Raw genomic sequence first — 9,500 nt, forward strand, 5'->3', positions numbered from 1 at the left:
AGATGTTTATCTATATACTTGTTAAATTGGTGTTATTTGGAGTTTCATTTGCTGTTTTGCCTATGTCTACTTGTATGAATATCTTACTTATATTAATTTTAATCCTCCAAAGATTGCCGAGATGGTGCGCCATCATTTCAATTCGAACTTCCAAACTTAACTAGATTTTCTCTTTTTGAAAGGCGTGATGGCTATGGACGTCCGCGTGTCCCTCTCGATATAAACCCCTCGACCCACACGACGACCGCAGCACAGTCAGGCGGAGACAGAGAGCGAGCGCACCGCGAGTGACATCACAAAACAGAGAGCTCTGCTCAGCTCAGCTCAGCTAAGCGAGTGGGAGGAGAAGCGCTTGCTTGCCCAAGATGATGCTCGCGTACATGGACCGCGCCGCCGCCGGCGCCGCCACCGAGCGGGACGCGCTCGAGCTGACCGTGGTGGCCGCCGACGCGGCAGAGTGCGCGGCGGCGAGGGACTTCGGCGGCCTCGTGAGCGCGCGCCCCGCGGCCGTCGTCCGCCCGGCGAGCGCGGACGACGTGGCCAGCGCCATCCGCGCGGCGGCGCGCACCACGCACCTCACCGTGGCCGCCCGCGGCAACGGCCACTCGGTGGCCGGGCAGGCCATGTCCGACGGGGGGCTCGTCCTCGACATGCGGGCCGGCGCGGCCTCCCGGCGCCTGCAGATGAAGCTCGTCTCGTCTGGCGGTGGGGCGGCTTTCGCCGACGTCCCCGGCGGCGCGCTCTGGGAGGAGGTCCTCCACTGGGCCGTCTCGAACCACGGCCTCGCCCCCGCCTCCTGGACGGACTACCTCCGGCTCACAGTCGGCGGCACGCTCTCCAACGGCGGCGTCAGCGGGCAGTCCTTCCGCTACGGCCCGCAGGTGTCCAACGTGGCGGAGCTGGAGGTGGTGACCGGCGAAGGCGAGTGCCGCGTCTGCTCCCCCTCCGCCCACGCCGACCTCTTCTTCGCCGTGCTCGGCGGCCTCGGCCAGTTCGGCGTAATCACCCGCGCCCGCATCCCGCTCTCCCCCGCGCCACAAACGGTAACTCCTACGACTCCACATCCCCATCCTCATCGTCGAACGACGCACGCTGACCGGCCGGCTGATTGCAGGTGAAGTGGGCGCGCGTGGTGTACGCGAGCTTCGCGGAGTACGCGGCGGACGCGGAGTGGCTGGTGACGCGGCCGGCTGAGTCGGCGTTCGACTACGTGGAGGGCTTCGCGTTCGTGCGCAGCGACGACCCGGTGAACGGCTGGCCGTCGGTGCCCATCCCCGCCGGCGCCCGCTTCGACCCGTCGCTGCTCCCCGCCGGCGAGCCCGGCCCGCTGCTCTACTGCCTGGAGGTGGCCCTGTACCAGCACCAGCACCAGCAGCCGGACGACGTGGACGAGGTAGGCCGCCACTGGCGCTGTACTTCTCCGGGGCATGTCGTCGTCTATCCTCCGCTGGATTCTTGGCACCAAACCGCCCCCGCGCTCGCCGCCAAACTCGCCGGCCCCCACCCACGCCCACTGGTCGCGCCAGCAATCCAGCAATCGCTGCGTGCACGGCCGATCTCGCGTGCGTACAATGCGGGGCGAGCCCACCTCACCTCACGCACGTCTCCTTTGTCCCCATGGAACAGCTCACACCAGCAGCGGCAGCACGCACTAGGCCGGCATGTGACGACGTGACACGATAGCGTCCATGGATTCGCCTGCCCGTGCTCATGTTTGTTTGTTCTGTGTGTGCAGAGGATGGGGGAGATGATGCGGCGGCTCAAGTACGTGCGGGGCCTGGAGTACGCGGCGGACGTCGGGTACGTGGAGTTCCTGTCGCGCGTGAACCGGGTGGAGGAGGAGGCGCGCCGGAGCGGCAGCTGGGCGGCGCCGCACCCGTGGCTCAACCTCTTCGTCTCCGCGCGCGACATCGCCGACTTCGACCGCGCCGTGCTCAAGGGCATGCTCGCCGACGGCGTCGACGGGCCCATGCTCATCTACCCCATGCTCAAGAGCAAGTGAGTATCCCAGGACACTCCAACCGATGACGCACCACCTCTCCTCTGCTTGGATTGCTTCCGTGCGCCGCTCGGTGGGCATGGCAGAGTTGCCATTTCCGGCGGGCGCTCACGTCACGCACGCGCATGTGAGCCTCCCCTGCTCAGTCAGGGCGCTCGCTGACGGCAGTGAGTGATCCTGACCGGGATCACTTATAATAAGACGGGCTCCGTCCCAGTCTCTCCATCGATCCCGTTCCGTTTTGGATTTAGCCCGAGCAGATTGCGCATTAGCGGCCACCAGCTCAGGTCCTATGATTGAAAAAAACTATTATTATCGCCATGCACGTCTCACTCAGCCACAGGCCATGCACTGCAGTGCACGCACCGGCGCCATTGTTTACGATAGGCTCTCGTTCTTCTTCCTTTGTCGTATCGTGACGCGTCGTGCGACTTGCTGGTGCAGGTGGGACCCGAACACGTCGGTGGCGCTGCCGGAGGGCGAGGTGTTCTACCTGGTGGCGCTGCTGCGGTTCTGCCCGGGCGGCGGCGGCGCGGCGGTGGAGGAGCTGGTGGCGCAGAACGGCGCCATCGTGGACGCCTGCCGGAGCAGCGGCTACGACTTCAAGACCTACTTCCCGCACTACCGCACGGAAGCCGACTGGGCGCGCCACTTCGGCACCAAGTGGGCCCGCTTCGTCGACCGCAAGGCCCGCTACGACCCGCTGGCGATCCTCGCCCCGGGCCAGAAGATCTTCGCCAGGACCCCCTCCTCCTCGCGAACCGACCGATCATAGCTGCTGTTGGCGGTGATGATGACGGTGGTGGATGATGATGATGATGATGATGGTGATGAAGATCTCGACGATCGACAAGGGGGCGACGACGATGATGATGGTGATTATAGGGTCATTATTCATTAGGCACATTGAGGGGACAAAAAGGGGCTCCATGGATGTTGTCGTAGGGAAAGGGTTGCAAAGAAAACCAAAGATGTCACCTTTTCCTCATCAGGCCCCGGCCCCGGCCCCTAATTAGCAATTCAGCTAACTAACTAAGTAATTAGTTCATGGAAGCGTGCACCAAGCCGTGAACTCTAATCCTCTTGCAAAGTGGTATCTCACGAGAGCTACGTATCTCTTTGTTATTCCTTGGAAATTTCCCGCCTCATCGTTCCGGTCCACACGCTTCATCTTCCTGGCCATCCTCCTCCCACAAGCCACATCAAAAGAGGAATGATGGAAATCCCTCTGAAATGAACTCGTACCCACCACGATTCTTCTCCGGTCCTCCTCGAATCTATTGACATTGCAATTTCCCTATTCAAATTGACATTGTCCAAGTATTATTTGTGTTCCTCCATGGAAGTCATTCTTGTTATAATAATTGACTTTATACCTAGAGCATGATTCTAGATTTTGCACCGGGTCACAAATATCACCAGGATTGGGCCCTTTCTCGTCCACTGTCGCGCGTTATCGTGCGAGGGAGGAACCGTGGGATCATGGGGACAATCGATCATAGCTGTTGTTGAGGATAATGATGGTCATCACCCTCCTGATTCTGGCCATTGTGGTGATGAAGATCACGACAAGGGGCAATGATGATAATAGTTTATTATTTGGCTCCATCTACGCCTCTCTCTCTCTCTCTCTCTCTCTCTCAGCCCATGCACGTGTTTGAACTTTTATAAATTTCTACATGACCCTTGGGGTGCATCACTTCGAGCTTCAGCTGAAAAAATGGTTCCAAAGTTCATAGAAATAGGATTTTTTTTCCTTTTTTTTACTATTCAAAGTTCTTTTTGGGCATGTTTCCCTTAAGAGTCACCATATCGGTGATCGTCATCCACTAGCTATGGAGGCTACACAAGCGACCTACAAACTCAGACTTGTAATATTTCAGCCTCCATAATTCAAACACATTGATTCCCTCCAAATTTAAATGTTTCTTCCATTTGCACATCCCCCTCTTTCGAGTTCTCTGAAGTGAATGCTCAAATCTCACTGCGGTGCCCAAAAATCTCCGCCACTTGATCCATTTTGTTTAGATCCAACACGATGAGCCGACTATGCTCGAATGTGCATTCATTGTGGTGATGAAGATCTCGACAAGGGGCAATGATGCTAATAGTTTATTATTTGGTTCCCTCTATCTCCCTCTCTCAACCCATGCAAGTGTTTGAACTTCTATAATCTTTTGCATGGCCCTTGTAATGCATGACATCGAGCTTCAGCTAAAAAATGGATCTAGAGATCCATATAAATAGGATTTTTTTTTCTTTGTTTTACTATTCAAAGTCCTTTTAGGGTGATATTATTTTTCGTTGCAGAACCAAGTGAAATGGAAAGTAAGAACAACTCTAGAGATTCACCATATCGGCGATGTCTATCCAACAGATATGGAGGCAGCGCAGGCGACGAGCGAATTCAGACTCGCCATATTACATCCTCCATAATTCCAACACTTTGAATCCCACCAAATTTAATTGTTTATCACATCAAGTAAACATGCACATTGTTTTTGACAAGTTGCACGAACAAAAGCATTTCATCGGCGACATGTACTAGTCACATGTTTCTTCCAATTGCACCTTTCCTTCTTTCGAGTTTTTTGAAGCGAATGCTTAAATCTTGCTGCCGCGTCCAAAAATCTTGTGCCACTTGATCCATTTTGTTCGGATCCATCACAATGAACCGATTCTGCTAGGATGTGCGTTCATTTCCCGCTTGATCCTCTGTAATTTGGAGCCTACGCGGCTCAATTTCCTACTGAATTTGGTTCCTACGTGCCTCCATCTCTTCCTAACACCATCTTCTTTCTTGCATTTCATCCCATCTGGCCCTCTTCTCTTGGTTCTCCTTCTCCTCCATCTCTAGTTTATCTTGCTTCCTCTTCTCGGCGCACTCGTTTCTTGTCCTCTCCAACTTATCGATCTTTTTTCCATTTCCCCCACCTCTTCTTTTCTCTTGAGCCTTAGTTCTTCTACTTCCTCCCATTTGGCTGACCCGTGCTAGACGCTAGAATGGTACGTCTAGCCACAATTGCCATTTTCTTTCTATCAACATCATTTGCACCACCATCCATCTCCTGGGAGGAATTGGCCCAGTTCTCGGCTTTTGGGTTGCCATAATCATTCTTCGAATTACACTTCTCGTGCTCTTCCATTAAATCCCTATAATGTTGGAGGCCAAATGGTTTGCCCATTCGACTTGGGCATTTCTTTGTACTTCACTTGGGCTATCTCATCCTAAAACAAACAAATGCACAAATTGATGAGAATTCTCAAAGTAAAGCAAATGTGTTAATAAAAAAACAAGCTTTCTTACATACTGATAAATGGTGACATCCCTAGGAGGAACGGGCTTCACTTGCTCCTTACAACTCACCCCAATGATTACACATCCCTTGAATCGTACAACGTTAGTCCGTGAGAGATTTGAGCATCGTTTTTCACGCGGAGTGAAATCTGAAACAATCCTCAATGCATTTTCAATAAATTGTTGTCGATTGATGTTTCCCGGCAATCGCATCGAGAGATTTATTGTCATGCCATGACAAGCGCAACATCCACATCGGGCTTAAAGTTGCTTCTCCGTATTGCCTTCTTTTTCGATGAGCCGGAACCCTCAAATTACAATTCTGTATCTTAGACGGAGTCATGATAAAAAGTGACAACGATGCGACCTCGAGATCGACATCATTTGTCTCGGAATCACCTATCATACTAGGGAAAATTTCATCATTGAGGGCCGATCCCCCAAATTCAGAAAATCGCCACTATATTTGCCAACAATTTCCATGGCCATCTCGCATTCGATTGAATAAAACCTGATTAAAAGCCATATCATGCCTTTTTACCTCATCACTGTTGCTGATCGGGCGTATGACTGGGAAGCCACCATAGTTTTGTCCACCGTCAGGTTGAAGCGAGGAGGGCTAAAGGCAGCGACGACGCTCTTACCAGTCTTCTTCTTCAGTGTCTTCGCTAAGAACCACTGTTGCACTAGTGGGGTGAGGTCCCTGCCTCCAGGCGGCGACATAGGCACCTCCGCATTGGATACTTCGTCGTCAAGGTGGAGATCGGCCATCGAAGCCATCATCGGAGGTGCATAATCCACAGGAGCCGCAGTAGGCGCAACGACTGTTGAAGTTGCTAGATTCGACTTCATTCCGATGAATTCGGGCGTGGGGGCTGAGACATTGTCCATGGCATTGTCAGATGGAGTGCAACCAAATATCCCCCATGGCAGGAGGGGGGAATATCGTTCGCGCCAAACCGGTTTCCAAATATCCCCCACAGACGCCAAATATGAAGACTCGTGGGCTCGTTTTGGAGGAACCTCCATAAATTATGGAGATAAAGGACGGGATGTCGACTCTGATAATGACATTTTTGATCAAAATCATTGTGACAATGGCTATTGTAATGATTGGGCCGATACGATGACTCTAGGAGAGTACTCTAATAGTTCCATTCCACATGAATGGATGGCTCCATCTTCGTGTTTGGTACAAATAATGAGATACTCCCTCTGTCCTATATTGTGCTTGCAAAAACTTCTAGCATTATGGAACGGAGGGAGTAGAACCGAATGCTTCCACTGCTTGCACACACAACAACATTGGAAGAAAGGAAAAGAACGCACTTGGAAAACATAGGAGCTGCTCCAATATGCTGTTTCGAATGTAGGAATTCAATTCAGACATAGGAACGCTAACGATGCCAGATCCTAACGGTAATAGCTAGTGGGTCCCACCTGGCACTCTCAGAAATTCCTGTGAAAGAACAGCGACTGCTGCTACCGCACATGGCAACGACGGACTGGAGTGGCGAGGGATGGCGACGTACGGCGCCGTTGCTTCCGCGGCAGCAGCGGGCGCGGCCACGTCCGTCTCTGTCCCCGCTCGCTCCTCGCCGGCTGCTTGCGGCGGCGTACAACGACGACGAATAATAAGCCGGAAGCATGCGCGCGCGCGCCCAGTCCGGCGTGGGTCGCGCTCCGGCTGACGGCGACGTGCCCCTATCGTGTTGCCGTTCCGATCGGTGTCGCGGTGGCGGAGTGGACGGGACGAGAGGCGCGAACGAATAATTGGTGGCGTGCTCTGATCGATAGATCGATGGTGCGATGTGGTATTGTGGCGTGCTGGGCCGTGGCTGCCACGTGAGCGGACGCCGTCCGTATCGACAGCGCGCGCGCGCTGCCGGTGGCCGCATCGGCAGGTCCGTGGCCGCATCGGCGGACGTGACCTGCCGATGGGGGCTGTCTTTTCCCGCGGCCATTCCTTCTTTTTCAATTTCCAAATTCCGTGGCCGTGGCACGACGAGAGGTGGACACTGTTCATCTCCCTGTCCACTAATCGATCCTCCCCGTGTCCTCCTCGAAGAATCGCCACGGATTCGCGTCCGCATTTATCGATCGACCAATATCCCCAGCATGCATCCTTACAGATGTGGCAGCAGTACGCGGTGGCATTCGTCACGATGTTGGTTGAATGTGATGGGTTTTCTGGCAGTGTTTGAACTTGCTTTTCCTCTTTCCCTTCTTCCTGAACTTGTTTTTAAAACTGCTGTATTTCCGTTCATTGTAATAGAAAGGGTTAATGCCCGATTAAAAAAAAGAAGTACGTGCTGGCAGGAGCTGTAAGGCCAACTCCACCGCGCGACCCTATCCTGTCCGGCCCCGTCCATTTGAAGTAAAAGGGACAAAGGAGGCGGTCTAGCGCGCGACGGCCCGGACCCATCTTGTCCGTTTTGTGTCCGGGTCGACCCATTTCGAGCGCAAACTTGCGCCGGGTTTGGGTCGCGGCGGACACCAAACGGACGCGCGCTCGTCCGCGTCGGGGCCGCGTGGCAGGCAGCCACCCACCTCCCACCCACCCACAGCAATGCACACGAGCAGGCGGCCCCACCTGTCATCCGCACGTCGAGCGGTCGCCGTCCTTCTTTAAGTGGGAAGTGTGGACGGGTCGTCGTCCACACTGCCCCACGCCACCCAGCGGCCTCCTCGAACCCCGACAGCGCAGAAACCCTAGCCCGACTCCTCCTCGAGCTCGCCGGCCGCCCACCTCGTCATGGACTTCTGGAACGGCAAGGGCAAGCACAACCGCGAGGCCGGCTCCTCCTCGGGGCGCCGCCGCGGCTCCGTGAAGAAGGAGGAGCCCGCGTCTCCGCCGCGCTCCTCCCGTCGGGCCCCCGCGCCACCGCCGCGCTCCTCCCGTCGAGCCCCCGCGCCGGCCCCCTTCACCATTGCCCCTAGGCCCTCCGGCGAGCGCGACCGGCAGTACATCTGCGCGGACGTGTGCCGGAGGTACTGGGAGACGAGGACGCCGGTCCCGTGGAGCGACGCCCACCTCCCCAACGGGTGGCACCTCTCCGCGGACCGGGTCCCCATCCCGCCAGTGCCGGTGACCGGCCGTGCACGGCGTGATGAGATCAACCGCCGCCGCCGCCTCCTCCCCGACGACCTGTACTACGACCACATGTATGCCCCCTACTCGCCGCTCTGGGACACATGGCTACAGGACGAGCATGACGTGCGGCGCGCGTCCTACTTCGCCGGCACCGTGTCGGGGCCGCGGAGGCCACGTGCAGAGCCGCGCGGGCGTACACGGGTGCGTGGCCTGACGCCCATGCCGTCGCCTTCCCCGTCTCCGTCGCCCCCTCCCCCTCCTCGCATGACAGCGGAGGAGGAGGCCCGTCTCCTGCAGCGTGTCATGGACGACTCCATGAACACGCACGACGAGCGGCAGTGGGACGGCCTGGAGGAGGCCATGGCCCTCTCTGCCGCCGGGGACGTCGCCTTCCCGGAGCTGCAGCTGGCGGCCATCACGGCGGCCGCCAAGGAGGAGCCGACGGAGGAGGACTCGCCCGCGTTCGAGAAGCTCCTGGGCCAAGAATGGGGCTGGGCGTGCACTGCGCCGGAGATGGCCGCCGACCTGGGCCTGAACTGGTGCCCCACTCCGGAGCGGGAGGCGTCGCCGCGGGAGGAGGTGGTGCAGGCATCTCCGGCCGTCCAGCCCGCCCCCGTCCACCACGCACTGCCGGCCCACCTCTGGACGCCGCCGGAGTACATCGACCTCGTCAGCGACGACGACGACACCTGCGGCCAGTGAAGACGGCAACGGCCACAGCACCGACGGGCGCGGCAGGAGCGCGCGGGAGGAGTTTTTTTTTATTTTCTTATTATGTCAATTATGAATCTGGGCCTTTTAAGTGGCCGTTGAAACTGGGCCGTTTTGTGGCCAACCCATATATATGTTTTATGTTTTTTTAAAATGCGTTTATTTGCTTTTTTAGTTATTTAATTATTATTTTTAATCCCGTCCATCCCGGACATGATTTGGGGTGGGGCCGCGCGGTGGGCGCATGCACGACCCAATGGACACAGCCGGACACGGGCGTATCCATCGGCACCCCAAAGGGACAGATTCGGTTCAATCCGGACGTCTGTTTGGGGTCGCGCGATGGAGTTGGCCTAAGACGTACAGCACATGATCATAATCCATACATGATCTCCTCC

General features: G+C 56.2%; 2 protein-coding genes across 2 annotated transcripts; both read left to right on the plus strand.

Moving 5' to 3' along the window:
• Window positions 1-236: 236 nt before the first annotated feature.
• Window positions 237-3,077, plus strand: CKX7 (cytokinin oxidase 7). The gene is made up of 4 exons (XM_048684465.2): window positions 237-1,043; window positions 1,115-1,393; window positions 1,736-1,998; window positions 2,444-3,077. Exons 1-4 carry the CDS (start codon window positions 366-368, stop codon window positions 2,772-2,774), a joined length of 1,551 nt encoding a protein of 516 aa, XP_048540422.1. The 5' UTR covers window positions 237-365; the 3' UTR covers window positions 2,775-3,077.
• Window positions 3,078-8,052: 4,975 nt separating this feature from the next.
• On the plus strand, window positions 8,053-9,093 carry LOC147962280 (uncharacterized). The gene has a single exon (XM_087535124.1). The coding sequence runs from the start codon at window positions 8,053-8,055 to the stop codon at window positions 9,091-9,093; it is 1,041 nt and encodes a 346-aa protein (XP_087391250.1).
• The last annotated feature ends 407 nt before the right edge of the window (window positions 9,094-9,500 follow it).

Source organism: Triticum urartu, chromosome 7A (assembly GCF_056163025.1).
Source record: "Triticum urartu cultivar PI428250 chromosome 7A, HENAU_Tu73, whole genome shotgun sequence".
Classification (NCBI taxonomy): Eukaryota; Viridiplantae; Streptophyta; class Magnoliopsida; order Poales; family Poaceae; genus Triticum; species Triticum urartu.